Raw genomic sequence first — 21,119 nt, forward strand, 5'->3', positions numbered from 1 at the left:
AGTACGCGACACAATATAAAAACAAGAAGGCAAAAATTCAAACAATCAATAGTAAGAGTGATGAATAAATAATAAATAAACAGATAACACAATAAATAAGAGAAAAACGGAGCGAGCAAGCATAGCGCAAAAGTAAAAAACATCATAAACAAAAAGGCACAAACAATAAATAATAAGAGTAATAATAAATAAACAGATAACACAACAAATAAGAGCCAGTGTGCATACAGACAGTACAGACAGTAAAAGTACAAGACGCTACGCAGAACGGGGGAGCGAGTTCAGGATCCTAACAGCCTGGAGTACAAAGCTGTTTGAGAGTCTGGTGGTGCGGGAGCGCAGGCTTCTGTACCTCTTCCCAGAGGGCAGAAGCTCGAACAAAGAGTGAGCGGGGTGACTCACATCACTCACAATCGTGGTCGCCTTGCGGGTGAGATGAGAGGTGTAAATGTCCTTCAAGGAGGGGAGCGAAGCACCAGCAATCTTACCAGCCGTGTTCACTATGCGCTGCAGGGCCTTCAAGTTGTAGTCAGTGCAGCCGCCACCCCAAACAGCAATACAGCTGGAGAGGACGCTCTCAATGGTGCCGCGGTAAAATGCAGTCATGACGGCCGGAGGAGCGCTCGCTCGCTCGCCTGAGTTTCCGCAGGAAGTACAGGCGGCGCTGGGCTTTCTTTGCCAGTGATGCGGTGTTGGTGGACCAGGAGAGATCCTCACTGATGTGCACCCCCAGGAACTTGGCGCTGCTCACTCTCTCCACCACAGCACCGTCGATGGTCAGCGGCAGGTGTTGGGTGCGACCCTTCCGGAAGTCCACAACAATCTCCTTGGTCTTGTCGACGTTCAGCAGGAGGTTGTTGTCCCTGCACCACGTGGTCAGAAGGTCAACCTCCAGCCTGTATTGAGTCTCGTCTCCCTTGGTGATGAGACCCACCAGAGTCGTGTCGTCAGCAAACTTCACGATACGGTTGTCGCTGTAGGTTGCAGTGCAGTCATGCGTCAGGAGGGTGAAGAGCAGCGGACTGAGCACGCAGCCTCATGTCAGGAAAGCCAGGTTCTAAATGCACACGAATCATTTGATTTCAAAACAACGTGATATATTTATTACAGTTCAGTCTTTGGGGTGGCTTGTTTATTTTTGTGAGGCAGAAATAACGATGACACTCTTTTCAGCTTTTACATGACACAACAAATCAGTTTGTGGCAAGGTTAGGGGACAGGTAATAATAATAATAATAATAATAAATTATATGTATAACGCACTTTACATTCGGGGAAATCTCAAAGTGCTACATGGCAGATAAAAAACAAGGACAAGTTTAAAACAACTGGACGACAACCAAGATATGAGAGAAACTACGGAAATGCTAATGTAAAGAGGTGAGTTTTAAGTCTAGTTTTGAAAGAGTCAGTGGATCGGGGTGCTCTTAGGTGGTCGGGGAGGGACTTCCACACTGTAGGCGCTGTATGGCAGAAGGCCCGGTCGCCCACGGTGCGCAGCTTGGTTTTCGGAACGTGGAGAAGGTGTGAATTGGACGAGCGGAGGCTTCGGGTAGCAGGTTTTGGGGCAAGGGGTTCTTTGAGGTATGGGGGAGCATGTCCGAGGATACAATGGTGAGTGACAGGTGACGCGGATGGGACTTGGTAGTTGGCTGTTTCTTGGGTACGGCCTTGTGTACCTGTCACTTTAAATCTGCTCAATCTTGATGACACCATCCTTTTGCCCTTGCATGTGAAAAAAAACCAGCGTCTCAGCAGGCAATATCTTAACCAGCAGAGATGGAAAATGTATCGCTGGAAAATTGCAGAACAGCAAATTGTTTGGTAATTCAATGAGAGAGTAGATGGCGTTAGTGTGCTGGTCTGCCAAGACACAGTCAGCGGCCATGTTTGTGCTACTGAGCTTATTCCACTTTTCTAATCTCGTGTGGTGAGACTGTCATGTCTGCGCTTTGGCAGCAGCTTAAGTACTTGACTACGTTTGACCTCAGGGCTGTTTGTGCAACGTTCGGCGCATGTTCATGCAGGCTTATATGTTACACTTGGTGAGGACAATGCAACACTCAATAATTATTCCCAGTGTCCCCTCTTTAATGTTTCCAGATGGACTTTAAAATAGGAGGCTGAAACTCCAAGAGGTGACTATAAAGCGGAATTGAGGTGCTAATGAAATGTTCCTCAATCTGCAAAGCTTTTGTCTCTTGGGAGACACAATGATTGGATTAATGGCTTTCATTTTCATTCATTCATTCACTAATGTATTGCCTACATTTTCAATTATGATCATATATTTGAAGTGATCAGGGTTGACTCAGGTGGTCACATTTATTTCAGAGTCAGAGTCAGAGAGTCAGAGTCAGCTTTATTGTCAATTCCTTCATGCCAAGACACACAAAGAATATTACTTCTTTCCATCATTCAGAAGATGGATGCTGTTCATACACCAAACATTTCCAAACTGTTTCCGATTTCGGCAAGTCGGGTGATAATCAAATGAAATTGTAATGAAAGGTGATAATACGCAAGTCAAAACAAACAAACGCTTGTGCCGCTCGCTTGTGGTTTCAAGTCCGATAAATTGAAATGACTAGTCTATACGCTTCTACTCCATGTAAAGGACCAGAGCTGTGTTTGAATCGTTTCCCCTAATAACTCATTAGAATTATGAAGAAGTCATTCAATTACTTGTTGGGGGAATCATAATTAGTATCTTTAACAAATGACATTATTGAAAGTCATTTGCTCAACACTGGGGAGACCTGGTACAAATTGCTTACTTCCCTGCATAGCTGCTATTTATCAAATTGGGCGCTTTGCTTTTTCTCCTGATAACACCAATCGGTAGTGTGCGTAACTGAATGATTTCTCCCGATTAATAGAACAAATCCCCCCAAGGTGGACATGCTAACCAGTCGACCAGCCATGAAAGTTAATCAAATGTACATGCCGATTTGAATGGAAATGGAAAGATGGAAAAGCGAGCCCGATATCAAATTGAATACTGCAGCTGGAACGTGCCTAGCCCAGTCGGTCATCTGCACGGAGTCATCCTTGAAGCTCATTAGCCGTTTCTTCATAGCTTAAGATACATTTATTGCACGGCATGAGAAATTTTCACTTGAATAAACACGTCTTCACCTCAGTTCACAATGCCCTGGGCAAAGTTGGGGCCATTTCACTTTCTTTGGATTCCGTTTTTGCATGCACTGATAGCCAGGTAATTGCATAGCAAGTTATTCCTGAGGTGGAACAAAGGCATGTACGTATGTGTCTTCATAGTCCTTGCGGCAAATAGAGCATACGAGTGCTTCTGCCTTCACCGCATAGAGCTGGGGCGCAGAATTACTCCTATCCTATCCTATCACCAGTGTACAGTGAAAAATAGAACAATGTCTGCACACGTTCATTGACTCGATTGGTTATGTTGTGTCAAAGTTCATTTTGGTGCAGGCTATGATCTAGTTATGGTTTCACTCATACTATATTGTAGAAAACTACAATTGTATTTGTGACTGTAAGCGTCTTTGGGTTTTTGATACAAATTTAATGAGTTATTATTATTTGGAATACAATAAAGGACAACAATGGGGTGTCTAAACTGTGTTGTGCAAGAAGCAGGAACGCTATCTCGTCAAAGGTTCGATGTCCCTGCCGCAGATAAAAATCTTGATGATTACGCGTACAAGGGTACGCCAACATTTTGGTCCCCCTTTGGCTGCCCGCAGCTTTGGCTTTGAGCCAATTGAGGCTTTAGGATCAGAATGGGCTTCATCATCAGCCATGTTTCGGAAGGTCCTCTCGTTCACCTTCACATCCAATGTGTCAATAAGCGCACGTTTGCTTCTCGATTTAGCCTAATTTCATTCCAGCTCTGCTCTGATGTTGCTTGGCCAGCCAATGTGGAATAGCTTCGTTTCAGGATGAGAAACTGACTGGATTTCATTGTGATGGGATGTAGACGCAACAGAGCTACATTGTTTTTGCTTAAGGATTTCTGTTTTGAATCTGGACAGCTTTTCTCAGTGGAGGCCACTGAATTTTATCCCTCTTGAATTGTTCTCAGAGTTTGCAGCTCAGCTCAGCTCAGCTCAGCTCAGCTCAGCTCAGCTCAGCTCAGCGGCTCCATAAACATCTCAGAGTGCACTAGCGTTTTCTGTACGAGTGTCCTTGTATATTTAAATGGCTTTCATCAAACAGTCAATAACAAGACCTTGCTTTGGACGGTGCACATTGGCCTCGGTGGCTCCCACTCGATGTACTAAAGAAGTTTGAAAGAAAAAAAGAAAAACAACAACACTGTGGCCTATCTTTGAATACACATAGTGCGGCCACGACGTTTGCAGCCACTTGCAATGTGATAAACAGTACACGTCTCCCAAGTATTAGTTGAAAAACATTATTTATTGCGGTTGTGGTTTGCCTTTGTGTAGAACTGCCTTGCCTCATCATGATAAATGGTAAAACCCTTTCCAAATGGCTTTTTTTTTCTAACTGGCTTGAATATAAAATGGCACAGCAGTGGCAGTAGACAAAACGTGAAAAGAATATTGACTCCACTAGAAAGGCTTTTTTTCTGCTAAGGGTGTGATCGCTGCATGAGATGCATTTATTTGTATCTCGGCTGCATCAATAAATGCGCTCTAGTCATACAAAGTAGCTGCACTCCTTTAACTCTTCAATCAGCCCTAATACTCGCTTGCACAACATGCTGTGAACGCTGCACTGCAAAACCTTCACGGATGGATCAGAAAGAAATGATTTGGGGTTTTGGGGTGGTCTGATGACCTTGAGCAATGTCTTTTTCCAGCATCTCACTTTTCCCTTACTGCTCGTCGGTAATCAAAGTGCACTGACTGCAGACCTGTGATCAATTTGAGGTTCATTCATGAACTGGACCAAAATATGCTCTTAGATACCATTCCCGCACGTGTGTGTGACTGGTTGATTTTTATTATTATTATTATTATTTTGTCTATGTCTATTTCCCAAGTCAGTTGGCACTATTCTTGACCTGCTTTGCAGATTGTATGGTTCATGGAAGGGAAGAATATTTACCACTTCCTCACCATTGACAGGTAATTAGTAGAAGCCTGTAGGCTGAGCAAGTAGTGCGTCCTCCCTCTCCACACCTCTTTCTTCTCAGACAGCCTTTCTCTGCTCCACAGAGCTTCACTGCCTTTTAATTGCACCATGTGGGTGTGTTTATGTACTTATTTTCCCACTTGAGGGCTGGTGGTACTAGATGTCCTTTTTTTACATTAAGGTGTGTGTGATGTGCGTATGCATCAGCTGGCCTCCAGGTTAAGTTTCTATCTGGGGACAGCGTTGCAGCGGAATTGAGCCAGCAGCTGCCGCCGCACAGTCAACACAGGCATCTGAAACAACCAAATATGACCTAGTTTATCTCTATTCAGTAAACATGCCACTTTATGAAGATGAATGTTTAATGCGCTGCTAATTTGCCTCTAATTGGAATATGTTAGGAGCCAATGTGCACAGTTATCTCTGAAGAAAAGTCGGATTAGTAACTTGTGCATTTACATATTGACCAGAGGGCACGTGTCCGCAGATGATGACGTTGTTTGGATTTGACAAGCTAGACGCAAGCTCGAGTTAATTACATGGGTGTTAAACTGCTGTCTGATTAAAACGCTACTGGGCGTTAAGAGTATTTGTCACTTCATTTGAATCAAAAGGGAGTTGGCTGCAAGTGCTTGTGACTTGCTTGTACGCATGCTTCTAAATGTATTCGGAAGGTACATCTGCCATTATGCAGGGGGGGGCCCCCCTTTATTAACATAATTCATATCAATCGTGTCCGAGACAAAGACTTCCTTAAATTGTGCTCTGTTGCTGTCAAATAGGGTGTCGCCGGCTCTGCAGAACACGGCGGCGAGAGGTAACGAATACTCATTTGTAAAGTCATAAAACAAGAAGGTGACAAAAAATGGAAAATGTTACTATTTGATGGTGGTATGTGACAAAAGAGGGCTGTGAGGCAGACAGGTGGATCTATCTAGCAGCTTGAGTTGAAAAATGCTCGGACTAAGTGCCTGATTTATGAATAGTAGGCATGAAATTCCGTGTGCATTGTTACAGAATGCGCTTAAAAGTGGGTAAAATAGTAATGGCGACAGCCTCTTTTCAGAAATGTGCAACATCTGAGAAGGCACTACATGTGCAAAGAAATCTGGAAATGTGAGCATAAAAGCCACGTCCTAGAAGTAGAGACTACTAGACCCACGATGATGTAAAAAAATGGATGATAGAACGTGCATATTCTCGAAATTGATAGTGGCTTTTCAAAATGACTCGACATTGAAAAATGAAAACCGTTCACACAGTGTCCCTTGAAAGACGCAAGATCAAGCATCCCATTTTTAATATCAGATGAATCCAATTGCATATGCTAAATGAATCTAATTGCGTCTACAACAGAGTCCTCTCCAGATGAACTGACGGTCAGATGTTTGTGTGCTTGTGGCTACTTTAGCACGTGCAAGCCTTTAGCAAATCCCATCCTACGCTGAGAACAAGATGATACTGTGGGTCGAGTAATGAGGAAGACAAATAGTTCCATCAATGACTCAAAGCCAGAAGGCTCAAGGGACGGACGGACGGACGGACGGACGGACGGCTGCCTGTTACCATGAGTGAGTGACAAAGATACATTTGCCTTGGCGGAGGAGTAGGCACGTTTTGTCCATCTTTTTCCCATGTGCAGGACATGCTGAACCTTTTGTTGAAATATCATCATTTACTCAAATTGCCTGGGCTCACTCATGTTAGACTCTTTTAACGAAGCAAGCCTGCATTCATTTGCTGCTGGATGTTCTCATTTTGTTCTTACTCAATTGTAGCGCGATGCATTCATTTATTATACAAAGTACTTGTGTCTTTGTGTTTGTGTGTGTGTGTAAAAGAGGAATTCACCCAATTATTTTTTCTTATTATTTTAGCCATTACCATTTTACTATGCCCATATTCTTCTCTGTCAGCAAGAGATGGGTTATGAGATGGGATAGTCAGCAGGCAAGTTTCAAAGCACAAACAATTGTTCACACTCACACCTCGGAGAATTTGTAGTCTGCAATTGTTGGACCCAGTATTTTTATCTACAATCATTTATAAAAGTGAGCTCAATAAAATGTCTGGAAGCATACTTAATGGCTTTATAAGATTTTAATGAGCTTTTCCTCTAATTTACAGTCCTGCTATTGTTGCAAAATTGATTTCCTCCTATTTATGTCCCTCTAGGGACATTTGTTATTACAATGACTACATTCTCAATACAAATATTATCTGATGTTATGATGGCACAATTGGGAGCTCCACTGTTCTCAACGATAACAACTTGTGCCGTCTTCGTTGAATGGGTCCTTTCATTCCTATCACTTGTAGATTCTGACGGATGCTGGCTGCTTTGCGCCGATAACTAACTCCCTTTTCGTTGCCCACTGTCTCGATGTTATCCATTCCATTTTCAGAAACTAGATTTCAGACCGCTGTGTCAAGCAATGCAAGATGACTGTAGCTACAACGGAAAAGCACAATCATGTAATATTTATCAGTATTTATAGATAGCTCAATAAAGCCACACCGTCCCAGTTTACAGGCATGCTTTTTGACAAAATAGGATGAAAAGTTCACATTTTAGACAAAAGGAAGAACACTGTGTATTGCGCTGTTTTCGTTATATGAAGTTATATAGAGCACCCAAAAAATAGTTTCAAAAAATAGATATGTTTCTCAGCTTGGTGTGGTTTCTGGGGTGGGCATAAATTCTTGCATCTCGTCTTTTTTCTTAAAAAAAAAAAAAAACAACAGAAAGCCTTTGTGAGGGCTTTTTTGAATGAGCGATTTTACAGAGAGGAATCCATGCACATGTGCTTAAATCAGGACCCCCTGATTGACACCTTTTTTTTTTTTTTTTCCTTTCCTCCCCCACCCACCGAATTAATGACTTCCCTATTTGAACTCCATGCTGCATTAAACACAGCTCTTGCAGTTAATTATTCATGTTCCTCGGAGTCAGGAGCATGCATGCACGCACTTGTGCCTTTAAGTTAACATACCCTGGCAGAATTCTAAAGATGAATTGAGGAAAACACATTTAGTATGAATCAGATTCAAATGTAAACTTCAAGGCATTGAAGAACAACAAACAAAAGTGGTGGTGGTGAAGAAGTAAAGAGATAGCCGCCATCAGTGGTTTTTTTTTTTTTTCCCAAATTGCAAACCAGTTCTGATTGAGAAATTTGCTTGACTCCTATTGGTAAATTCTTTTCTAGGTAATCCTTTTGTTTCTACCAAAAACGCTGACACAGCTGGTTGACTTTTCTAAAATGCTTTGTTAGTCAAGTTTGAACATGAATCCCAAATGTTGAGTTGAAAATATGTGGTTACTTGCGAGAAAGAAAGCAGCCCCAATCCTACCAGAGAACCTAATGATGATGCATGACGTCCGTCCGTCCGTCCGGCCGTCGGTCCGTCCGTCTACCTGCTGTTTCCATTCAAGCCTCTTTCAGTGGCGTTAAAGTGTGTAACAATTTCCCCAGCTGTGTAATCCATTGTGGCACAGCACTCTGTTGTTCTGAAGAGCATAAGCAAGTCGCAGCCTGGCTAATCCATACTGGAGCTCTTGACACAGTGGTCTACGCGGGGAATCCTAAAGAGGAGAGGAGGGGATCATCTGTTGCTTTTGCCAGCAGTTGGGCTCATCTTGTTAGTGGACTCACTCTGCATTCAAACTGCCTCCCGCTTTTCTTTTCTTTTCTTTTTTTTATATGATGACATAAGATAGCTGGCTACTGTAACGTCACTTCAGCCAGTCAGGCGTATTTGGAGTATCACTAGTATTTGCTGTTTGCCGATGATATCTATTTTCATACTACTGATGGCCAATGAGACCATTTGTGTATTATACTGTGTAGTTGATGCCCAATAGGTTTGTGACTTTTACTTTTTTTTATGCATCATAAACCTTTACGAGCGCTCAGTTTAGAGCAGACGCAATGGTTGAATATTGGATGGATATGTGTGTTGCAGTTTTAACATCATTGTGCTAAATTAGGCTACGAACTAAACGGAAAAAAAATAGTAACTAGTTGAAGCGCTTCTCTGATGAGTTGTTTTTGAACACAATCATGCTCTTTGTTTTTAAAACATGAACTTTCCTCCTTGTTTTATTATTCTTTTAGTCTGTTCTTTTTTTTTTATCACATAAAAGTTTAACAGGTACTAGCCATAGACTTTATTTCCACTGAAGGAAGCAATCGCCTTTGTAATTAGGGAAAAAAAAACGTTGCCACTTTAACCGAAAAGACGGTGACAAAATGGGGTCCAAATCACAGACAGCAATTAACATCTGTAAAGTGGTCAGATGGGGGAAAAAACGAGTTTCGTTAAGATGCTTGTCGATTGTGTCGAAGCAACAATCAAGAGGACATGATATCGAGTTTCCATTTCACATGCATAAACCGTGGCTTGTGCCGCAAGACATTGAGTCATGTTGCGCAAACTACAAACGACCTACGTCTGAGTCATCCTTGACAGCAACGACCTGACCAGACCAAACAATATGGAAAGTTCAAATGAATTTCTTGGAAGCAGGGGGGATTTGCAAGATGTCTTTTCAAGAAATGCTTTCCCGTGAATTTAAATGGAATGATTAAGAAAGGGGAGCTAAATAACAGTTGGCTTTGAATTTTGATTTGCTTTGTGCATACTGTTCAGTCTGCATGTTGCTGGCTCTACTTCAGTTCCAGCAGGCGATCATTAGAGCTTTTAGGTCCTGGCAGCCCCACAATGCTCCAAGAATCTGGCTGTTTTCCGGGAAGCACTACCACCACCACCAGGAATACAAGCTCATTTTGTAATTGCGTTGGCGCCTATTAGATTGATGGAGGGACAGAAAGAAACCTTTCAGGGATGAAGTGAACAATGATGAGACTGATGGCAAATTGTTGATGTTTTGAAGGCTGCTTTTCTCATGAATCCATCCCTGCCTTAGTATTTGCCAATATTAATGCTTAACTAACTTGTTGGTTTTTTTGGACTGAATAAAATGATGTTATCATACATATATATATATATTTTTTTGTTTGATCGTTTTGTTTTGTGGCAGACATGTCCTGTCATAACATATTATGGTCTAGCTGCGCTGAGAATAGGTAAAAGAGGTGCTGACATACTAAAAGTCCTATTTGATACAAGGGAACATTTTATCATAAGTTGTCTTCTGAGTTCAACATATGGTTAAACCTTCACACTTTCCTCAGATGAACCCAAATGATGTGTTTTGGTTTCACTGGGACTTGTTTGTTCGATGGTAGTGACAAGTGAACATCAAATTCACGTCAGTAAAATAGAGCCAGTATTTTTTTTTTTTTTTTGTATGGCCATGCTGTGATCAATCACCCTTGAGATAAGTCGTCAAATAGTCCCGGAAAGTGCTTTCCGTTGATGTTGTTTGAACTTGCTGGTGCGTTGAGTCTATCTATCCCTACCTCTAGTCCACAGTGAATGTTTATCGATGAATTAAACTCCAATTTGTACTCACTAGACTGAATCCCCGATGAATTCCATTGAGATGAAAGCTTGTTTTCTCGTCTGAGGAGTTGATCCCTTGCTCTTGTTGTTTGCTGTACCACTGTGCCCTTGATGAGGAAAATGGAATTTCCATTTGATTAATGTGGGAGTAACCGTGTGCATGAGCGACACCATGAGAATATCAAGCCCGTTGCAACTCTGGCAAATGTTGGGAATAAGTCACCGTATGCTCTCTCTGTGTCACACTTCAATTGTAGCGAAAAGCATGATTCCTTTCCCCAACTTGTTTTATGCATGTGCCGAGGTGGCAACAAAAATTGAGTTGCGGGGGAGCGTGAAGTGTTGATTAAGAATTTATAAAATGACAAGTAAGGGTAGATGGGGTGCATGTCACGGAGAACGCTAAACAAAACTATCCAGTGCCAAACATGGTGCCAAAGCTCTCCTTTGAGCACATGAATAATGACGCAGAAGAAAAGTTGACATTCTGTTGTTGCACCACAGTAGTAATAATAAATTAATTGAACAAGAGCTAAACATAAGCATCAGAACCACAAAGCCCAAGTGGCATTTCCGTACTTGCGTTCGGCTCCCAAAAGTCGTCGTGGTCAGGATGTTGCGGACAAATGAAAACAAACAACTTTTAAATGTCATTTATTTTATCTTTACATTTGACAATTGTCTGCGTTTACCTCATGCTAAGTGGGCCTTTGCATTTGCACACAATACATTAATCAAGCGTGCTTTTCACCGCTGTCCATCTGTTGCAGTCAAGTGAATGTTTTTGATGCAGCACAAGCCTTTGACGTAACAGTCTGAGTCAGAGGCGCGTTGCCCGCCCGAGGAGCTGCAGCGCAGCTCTGTCCATACAAAGCAAATAGCACACATTTCTGCTATCCTCGCGTCACTCACCTATTTGTCACGGTCACACTGTCTTTCACCGTGTCTCGGCTTATGAGACGACTTGTCGCTACGGCAAAAATTATGCAAATCTCCCATTCTGCTCTTCAGCAATTCTGCTGGTCGGAGCTCCAGCTGTTCTGCTTGTTCTCAAGCTGTGCTGCTCTTCACTACCCTTTATTTCCCTTTTTTAACCCATCCATCCATCCATCCATCCATCCATCCATCCATCCATCCACGGCATAACAAAATGAATAAAAAATTTCCAAACAGGCACAATGAGGCTTGCGTCGGTACCGAAATCAGGATACGCCAGTTTATCCACTTGTGTGACGGGTGTTAGAGGGTTAAGGAACTCTTGCTCGAGCTCAGGAAAACAATGTGTTGTCTACACAGGGAGTTGCATCTGCAGCTTCTATCGCACTCACTGCCTTGTAAATCTTTTTGATGCATCATGTAGAAAGAGACGCAAAGACAAGTACACAAGATAAGATTGCTTGGAAAAGGTTTCCTCCTGGGGTCAGCTGACGGAGGTTCACGGCTCGAAGAGGCTCCTCTTTCCAGCACCAAAGAGGCTCCTGAGCACGTTTCCAAATTTCGATTACTCAGTGTAGTGTGGAAAACAGACCACTGACTTAAGATGTTTGGAAAAAAACGCACATATATCCGAGATGTTATCTCTTTTGTACTGTTCCGCGTGGCAGGATGAAAATCATTAGCCTCTTCCGAATGGGTCAATGCGGCTATAAGGCAGGTTCAAATGCAAATTAGTTTCATAAACAAAAAAATAAACATGCATGTCCAGAGGTTTTAGTATTTCATTTTGCCAATTTTTTTACATTTTTGTTTTGTTTAACACACCCAATTTGAATTAAAAACCATTTCGAAACCTAGTGACATCCCTGGCACCATTCACACTTCTAAGTCATTTAGTCTTCATCGTAGATATTTTTGGAATGTGGGAGAAGGCCGGTTTCCCATAGAGTGGCACGTGATAGATATCCTCACAGGAAGGCTGGAGGCAAGATCCAAACCCTGAACCTCTGAGGAGTGAGGCGGTGTTGCTTGCAACTAACCCTAACGGTGCTGCCAGATTTCTGCCATCCATCATCAAAAGCAGGGGTCACCAAACTACGGCCCGCGGGCCGGATACGGCCCGCGGGACCGTTTAATCTGGCCCGCCAACCCTGAACAAATTGTATTATTAAATTTTTTTTTTTGGTCATTTTGCCTGCAATGACTGCGTTTCCCCAGTAGATGGGGAAGCGCTCGCCTGCGCATTTACTACCGGAAGCCGTGTCAGAAAGCTCGGTGCACACTCACAAGTGCGTGTACGGACATGGCGCACTCGCGCTCTATTTGTATCAGTCCCGAATTTAGAGCGTGGGCTGTGACGACAGCATTCTTGTAATTTGCGCGCTGAGCTTTCAGATGCAGTTTTGCGCTAAAGCCACCCACAAACCTTCCCCTGGAATCCTTCCGTTAAAATGTCGCCCAAGTAAAGCAGGGTGAACACAGTGCCGAGCGTTTAAAAGAGTTGCCAATTTGGCTCGACGTACGCGACGTGACGTTCAGCCACATGAACGTCAACATCTACCCGTCACAGATCGAGGTAAACGGACCAACACCTCGGATCTCGCCTAAGAATTGCCACAACAAATTTTACTCCAGACTATGACGCACTATCAAACTTTAACAAAAAAGACAGCAGTGTCTACAAGCCTACTGGAACCTACAAAAGGATTATAAGGAAGGAACACAAGAACTTTAAGAGACTGCTCATATGTGTCAGAGAGGTTCTGCTCTGACAACTGAGCTGAACTTTTATCTGTTAAGATTGTGCATGGCACAACAGAAAGTTAATGTTCCATGTTTTTTTTTCTATGAAGAACCCAGAGAGAGTTATTTAGTTATTTATTTCCTGTTTTTTCTGTGAAGAACTCAGAGAGGGTTTAGTTATTATTTATTTCATTAATAGTGTTATTATTTGTTTCCTGACTTTTTTTCTGTAAAGAACCTGGAAAGGGTTATTAAATAACCGTTATTTGGTTATGTGTGGCTTTCTGGAAAACAATAATTTTTTTAAGCTCCCCTACGATCGGCACACTTTTTCTGTTACAAACTGCCACCGGCCCGCCATCAGAGAAGGGAAAGGTTATGTGGCCCTCACAGGAAAAAGTTTGGGGACCCCTGATCAAAAGTGTTCATAGTCACAAGTCATAAGTCATACTTTATAGTAAGTCATCCTTACATGTAGATGCAATGAAATCCATTTTCATGTCACCTCCATGCGTGTATTTCTCTCAAAAGCACTCAGTGTCACCAGTTTTCTTTTTTTTTCCTTTGGGAGGGGGCAACATGTGAAAAGAAGATCAAGTCAGACCAGTTGTCTCTTTAAATCAAACGGCAGTGCTGATGTGCCCTCAAGCTGAAATGGTAAGAACCATTTCCACCTCTGCGGCAGGGAGTCTGACCAAATAGGCACGCTTCAAAAGGGATTCGCACTGCCTTGCGTGGTCTCTTGTGTTTTAGGCTTTCTTCCATCGAGCATAACAAAGCCATTTGTCTTTATTTATTTTTGATGTGAGTTGTTGTGGGGGGTTTTTTCTGCTGCTGCTGCACGTGTCCCTTGGCAAATGAGAGGACTTAATGTTGACGTTTTGCGTTGAATCCGCAGAACTCCGTGGCAGTCGCCTCCATCCATTTACCTCTGGCTGCTCCGCACACCTCCTCCTCTGCCTTGCAATCTGTTGATAACTCCACTTGCAGGCTGCAGTTCATCGTATTCCGCAATGGCAAACTCTTCCCGTGCACGGGGAATTCGTCCAATCTCGCGGACGATGGGAAGCGCAGGAGCGTGTCAACACCAGTTGCTTTCGCCAAATTAGGTAAGAGGAAATCCATCCGTGGCGGTATGTCAATGCTGTCTTGTTATGGCGTCACATTTTCGCCTTCCAAATAAATACTACGCCTCATGTGTCTCGGACTTGTTTATTTTTGCACCACTGGATTGCACTTTTGGAACCGCGTCATGCGTGTGCGCGCATGCATGCATGCATGCGACGATCACACTTTTTTTTTTTTTTTAACTAGTGCACTGATCGACTTTTAGGTTTTATATACTGAATACATCACCCCGCTCTCTCTTTCTCTCTCTCTTTTTTTCCCCTTTTCGTTTTCCCGCAGATGGCTGCAGCCTGGGGAGCGCCGTGCACTCCGTCACTATTGCACTCAGGCACTTCGCCCTGGGGGTAGAGCCCACCGCAGCCTATTGGGACTTTGACCTGCTGGATGGACATGGTGGTTGGAGGGCAGAGGGCTGCCACATAACAGGCTCCGGTGGAAACACGACCACCATTCACTGCACCCATCTTAATAACTTTGCCGTGCTCATGGTGAGTAGTCTATGAGATGGCAGTGTTATTCCTGTTAGCAGCCTCCCCCACTTCCATGGGTCGAAAAGATCGTTTCCCAAGAAAGGAGAGCTGGAGTCACGCGTTGTGAAAGCTTTGGTGAAGAGGGCATTTCAAATGTGCCTTTGTTGGTGTATTTCTCCGCGGATTAGTCAAATGCGTGGATTACATCTTTTAATGTTCCGCGTAGCCGACATATGTGCAAAATGCTCTTAATAATTCCGAAATAAGGAATGTCTTTGGGAAAGAAGCCAATTTTGAAGGGCTCCTTTTCCCCCTCCCGTAAAGAGAATAAGAATAGAAGCGATGGTCTGAGAAGGAAGGAAGGAAGGAAGGAAGGAAGGAAAGAGCGAGCGCCTGCCTTGTCAGGAGCGATTCGCCTGGAGCGCAAGTGGTCTTTTAATTGGTCGCAACCATCACGCCGAGAGAAAATGTTGGACTATGAAGCCTAGCATGGCTCATTTGTGCCGCTCAAGTGGATGTGGACGCCGGCGAGATGCCTCCTCCAGTCGACGTCCCCTCTTCACGCTGATTTCATAAGGATAATAACCGAAGCGCAACTGGCAATCGCTTCGCCCGACAGCCCGCCCGCCCGCCCGAGTGGCTCCATGCACAGAGCCGCTTTTGCACCTGCTCTGATTCTTATTTTATTTTCTTTTTTGGATGAAAAGAAATCCTCCGGATGTTTACCGAAGAGTGGGAGTCGTTAGACTGGGAGGTCAGTTCTCAGTGGAGCATGAAAAGGGGATGGTGTGCTTGAAATGCTTGTCGCTGCTTTCCAGTTTGCCGTTTACCTGCATATTTTATGAGCTCGATTCAGCTTGTTGGAAATAAGCTGGCTGGCTGGCTGGCTTGCTGGCCGGAAAACGCCGCATAGGAATGACAAAGTGTGGCCATGCAGTGCCTGTGCTCGGGGTGGCGATGGTGCTCGTGCGTGTGTGGGGGTAGCTTGTGAGAGTGCAGGTGTCCGTGGAGAATACTAAAGTGTTAGTACATCCGAGCAGATGTCATTTTGTAATTGCGTGCATTCTTCTCCCAAATACCTGGCTTGGAGAAGAAGGCAGGCGCACGTTTAGCGTGCACCCACCCGGTCGGTGGCTGCAGGGAGCGAGATAGATCGATCGATAGAACGCGACGTTTGTCCTTTTCTGCCTTCTAATCACCGACGTTCACTTCAATAGTGACACGCGTCTGTCCTGTCACAAATGTGGCTGTGCATCTCAACGCTGTGTTGGAAGGAAGCGTTTGCCTTTGCCTTTGCCTTTGCGCTCGGGATTGCGCGTCAGTGAATGCAGTCACCACACCCGCCTGGTCTCTGCAGTGGCCGCGAAAAAGACCCCTGTTAACAGAACTGTGACATCACGCTGCCTTGCTTTCACATCAAATGTTGCTATTCTTCTTCTTCTCCTTTTTTTTTTTTGCAATCCCTGTAATGGACATATTTGCTCGGAGGGCTTTCGCCAGCAGCAGCAGCAGCAGACCTGTTGCTTAATTGTGTCATGTCACGCTTTAAAGCATTTCCTCGGAATACTCCTGCCCTCCTGGATTAAGCAATTGATTAGCAAATAGTGAGGGAATAATGCCACTGTGTTCACTGCTGCAGTGCTCCTTGAGGAAAATCAGGTCAACTTGCTGTCAACTCAAATGAGTTCCATTGCTGTGACAGTAAGGGAATAAGAAGCGCAGCAGTGATTTCTAGCACAAACGCAACAGTCTAAATCAGGGGTCACCAAACTACGGCCCGCGGGCCGGATACGGCCCGCGGGACCGTTTAATCCGGCCCGCCAACCCTGAACAAATTGTATTATTAAACTTTTTTTTTTTTTTTTTTGCTCATTTTGCCTGCAATGACTGCGTTTGCCCAGTAGATGGGGAAGCGCTCGCCTGCGCATTTACTACCGGAAGCCGTGTCAGAAAGCTCGGTGCACACTCACAAGTGCGTGTACGGACATGGCGCACTCGCGCTCTATTTGTATCAGTCCCGAATTTAGAGCGTGGGCTGTGACGACAGCATTCTTGTAATTTGCGCGCTGAGCTTTCAGATGCAGTTTTGCGCTAAAGCCACCCACAAACCTTCCCCTGGAATCCTTCCGTTAAAATGTCGCCCAAGTAAAGCAGGGTGAACACAGTGCCGAGCGTTTAAAAGAGTTGCCAATTTGGCTCGACGTACGCGACGTGACGTTCAGCCACATGAACGTCAACATCTACCCGTCACAGATCGAGGTAAACGGACAAACACCTCGGATCTCGCCTAAGAATTGCCACAACAAATTTTACTCCAGACTATGACGCACTATCAAACTTTAACAAAAAAGACAGCAGTGTCTACAAGCCTACTGGAACCTACAAAAGGATTATAAGGAAGGAACACAAGAACTTTAAGAGACTGCTCATATGTGTCAGAGAGGTTCTGCTCTGACAACTGAGCTGAACTTTTATCTGTTAAGATTGTTCATGGCACAACAGAAAGTTAATGTTCCATGGTTTTTTTCTATGAAGAACCCAGAGAGAGTTATTTAGTTATTTATTTCCTGTTTTTTCTGTGAAGAACTCAGAGAGGGTTTAGTTATTATTTATTTCATTAATAGTGTTATTATTTGTTTCCTGACTTTTTTTCTGTAAAGAACCTGGAAAGGGTTATTAAATAACCGTTATTTGGTTATGTGTGGCTTTCTGGAAAACAATAATTTTTTTAAGCTCCCCTACGATCGTCACACTTTTTCTGTTACAAACTGCCACCGGCCCGCCATCAGAGAAGGGAAAGGTTATGTGGCCCTCACAGGAAAAAGTTTGGGGACCCCTGGTCTAAATGTAACCGGATCACTTTCTGTGCCTTAAAGAATAGGTTAAAATGCTTATCATGTTTTTGCCACATTATGGAGGTGTGTGAGTCTGCGTTTATGTGCGAGATGGAGGCTACAAATAAGTTGACAAGCCAGTACAATTGTCCCTGGTGACTGACTAAGGCTTTATGAGAGAAATCAAAGTACTTCTTTGAGACTCTCTTGGACTTGTGATCAGAAAGGAAAAATACACAGTGGCCACATTCTGAGCTCGACTCTCAATTCTACTATCTACCTCATTAAGGATCTGTTTGTCTGTTCCTGGGTGTAATTAGGTGGAATTTTTCTTAGTGATGTGTTACACAGTCTCACCACTTATTCAACACTCCGCTATGTTAGGACAGCTTGCCCACATGCATCGCCCCCAGAATTCTAATGAGGGCAGAGCTGTTCTGAATGTTGAACGTTTCAGAACCAGGGACAGTTCCTACGGCTCCCCCTACCCTACCCTACCCTACTCTACCCCATCTCGCATGGCCTTGTCTGTCTGCGGCGAGGGCTGACTCGCGCGTTTACAGCAATGCAGCCTCGTCATTTGTCTCCATCCTTGTGACAAGCTTCTACGTATCCCGCCCTCAACCAAAGACACACATCTGCTGTGGCTTCTGTATGCTTCCTTCATAGGTCACAGAGAAGCGCAGTCGTGTTCATTAGTAATTGCTGTAAGTAATACAATGTCTTGAATATGCCGACTTCAACAACTGCTCTTCAATCATAAATATGAAGACAAGAATGTCCTTTCATGGGGTGGATGTAGTTCCAGGAAAAAGTCAGCATGTTCCTCTCGTGTTGATGACTCCCCTGGGATGTCTTAATCCTGAAAATGTTTGATGGGTCTCAGGACTGTCAAGTTTTTTTCGCACACCCAAATATTCAAGATTCAAGAGTTTTTTTTGACTTTTTTTATTTTTATTTTTATATATTATTATGGAGTGGCTTTGTAAACTGCGGCACAATCATGCTTGACGAGAAATCAGGAGCCTTCCCTAAATCATTTTCATCGACTCATATGAAATGTCGTCCAAGGATCCTGAGGCTCATAAAGCCCACCAGACGGCGAGCGACTCGGCTGAGCACAGCTGGAGTATGGCACAATGTATGGGGATGTTTTTATGAGTGGCTGACTGTCAACATCTACTTTCGGTGAGCAGCGTTGCAAGGGCATACATTGGACAGCCAACTAAAAATGCCCCATTGTAACTAAAACATGTTTGTGGGTACTAAGCAAGAGCCAGGTCGTATCCCCGCAGTATATATATTGTAGTTTACAATGAGACCTACTTATATTTATAGTTTTATTGGAGTCTTATTTGCCGACTAAACTGAACGCAGTCCTACATTTGAGGCCAACCGCTTTCTTTGAAAGATCCACACTCACTTGTTGAGGAGGATTCCAACAGCCTCAAAATTGTGTACCACCATCCTTGTGTGGTGTTAAGTATACCATTTCTTATGACAAATTGAGAGTTTGACAAGCATGTCTTGTAGCACTGAGTGAACGTCAAGAAATAGAGAAGCAACCCCAAAAATATTGACGCTGTTAAAATAGCGTATAGAAACAATGTGTGTGATGAGATTTGGTTTAGTCCAGCTGTCGTTGAGCTCGTGCAAGCAAATATTCCATGTATGGACATTAAGTTTCAACTTTGTCATGATCAGAAATTGGACTCCCCTGTTGTAAAATGAGTCAAGCGTATTGGAGATACACGTCAACCTTGAAAAGAAAAAAGCCAAAGCTCCAGGAAGGTTGAAAGATGGTAGCAGTGCATTTGCCTTTGCAAGCAATGTGTGGCAATCGGCAAGAGTGAGGCAGTGCACGTCAAGGAATTACCTTGGGGCGCGCACGCAATTTTGCCTTCCTCCCACATTATAAAAGAGATCTTGGTCCTGCACAGAAGGATGACATAGGTTCAAGAACACATCTTGTTCTGATTCAGGGGCGGATTCTGTTCCTTAGCAACTGTCTTCGTTTTATAGACAATTGCTATAGCGTGTAAACAAGACCAATAGCCATCAAAACCATACCTCACACTTTTGGACTTGGCAAAGGTAATAAAGCCCAGGCTGAAGATAAAAAAAGAAAAAAAAATACATATAGCAAACCCCCGCTTGGCTACAATTGATTCTTTTTAGTATTTTAGTTGAATGAGTCTCTTTGTGTACCGGAAAATTAAATGATATATTCTGCTGACTGAAAATAAAAGACTTTTTAGAGGACACGAGTAATCGGTAATTCAGCGTTTTTTCGCGTTGGCACTATTATGCTGCGCTCTGGCTCGCAATTGTTCCCAATGTGAGTAGGCAGCCATTCAGCCTCTGACGTAAGCATCCACCAATCAGCTTCAAGTGTGTGTTGAGTCACATCAACATATTGTACTCATTTATCTGAAATTGCTGCCTGCAGCTGTGTTTCAGTGTGAAAGGGCATCCAGCGACTCACCTCCATCTCCACAATTCTTCCAACTCAGATGATCGCTTGCCAATAACTACATAGGGGTGTTTTTTTTCCCCCTGAGTAATCAGTTTAGAAGGGAAAAATGTATCATAGCTTTTTGATATTGTTTGCTTAAAGACATGCAATTGTCTGTATAGGTAGTCATTGCAGCAAGTAATTGTCCTAATGTCTACTCCACTGGGAGTCTGATGGAAGACTGCAGTGGTGCTTCTTATGGTTTGTGACACAAATGTAAATTTGTGTCAACTGTTTGACACTAATCATAAATAATGGAGAAAAAACTGCCAGGTGTGGATGTAGAAAGACCATTCCTAATTTCAAATGTCTTTGGTCAACACAATGTTATCAAAGTCAATTTGACTTCATACTTTACCTATTAACATTCACGCTTGTAGCCGTTTGCCAGTTTTAGATGTGACAAGTCCACTGGACTTTGTCGATACTACCTCGCGTCTGAATCTCATTTCTTTATTTATGTATTCATTTATTTATGTATTTGTTGAGGTTGCAACTTGGGCAAAAAAAAGTCATCTCTTTCTTCAGTTTTAATGACGCTACCTGATATTTTTCCAACGTCATTGAATTCATTAGAGCTTTGAGACGGCAACAATGAGCATTTTGGGGTAGCGTAAGAGACAAGGTTCCAAACACACATTTTGGTTTTTAATCTTTATTGAGTAGCTTAGTTGGCAGTCGTGTTAACAAACAAATTGGGACTTTAACTTTTAACTTTAAATATACGTGACATAGATCATAGAGGCATTTAAGGTTTGGATTGGCTGGGGAAAAAAAAAGTATCAACTGTGAAATCAACCGTACTATCGCAATGGGATTCCGAAAATAGCTTCACTTCTGAAAAGCTATTTGATGTTAAAAAAAAATGGCTTCACTACGACCGCACTACTGAGAAATGTAGTTAAGAAGGTAGCGGCGACACTACATGTACCACCTGCCATC

The 21,119-nt window shown here is 43.2% G+C and overlaps 1 protein-coding gene across 1 annotated transcript in view; it reads left to right on the forward strand.

Annotated features, from left to right (window-relative positions):
• Positions 1 to 21,119, forward strand: part of LOC133158562 (adhesion G protein-coupled receptor A3) — a 66,730-nt gene that overhangs the window by 24,626 nt on the left and 20,985 nt on the right. Inside the window, exons 13-14 of the mRNA XM_061285834.1 lie at positions 14,129 to 14,339; positions 14,638 to 14,846. Of these exons, the coding sequence (XP_061141818.1) occupies positions 14,129 to 14,339; positions 14,638 to 14,846 (420 nt within the window). The remainder of the gene's footprint in view (positions 1 to 14,128; positions 14,340 to 14,637; positions 14,847 to 21,119) is intronic.

Source organism: Syngnathus typhle, linkage group LG8 (genome assembly GCF_033458585.1).
Source record: "Syngnathus typhle isolate RoL2023-S1 ecotype Sweden linkage group LG8, RoL_Styp_1.0, whole genome shotgun sequence".
NCBI classification, from domain to species: Eukaryota; Metazoa; Chordata; class Actinopteri; order Syngnathiformes; family Syngnathidae; genus Syngnathus; species Syngnathus typhle.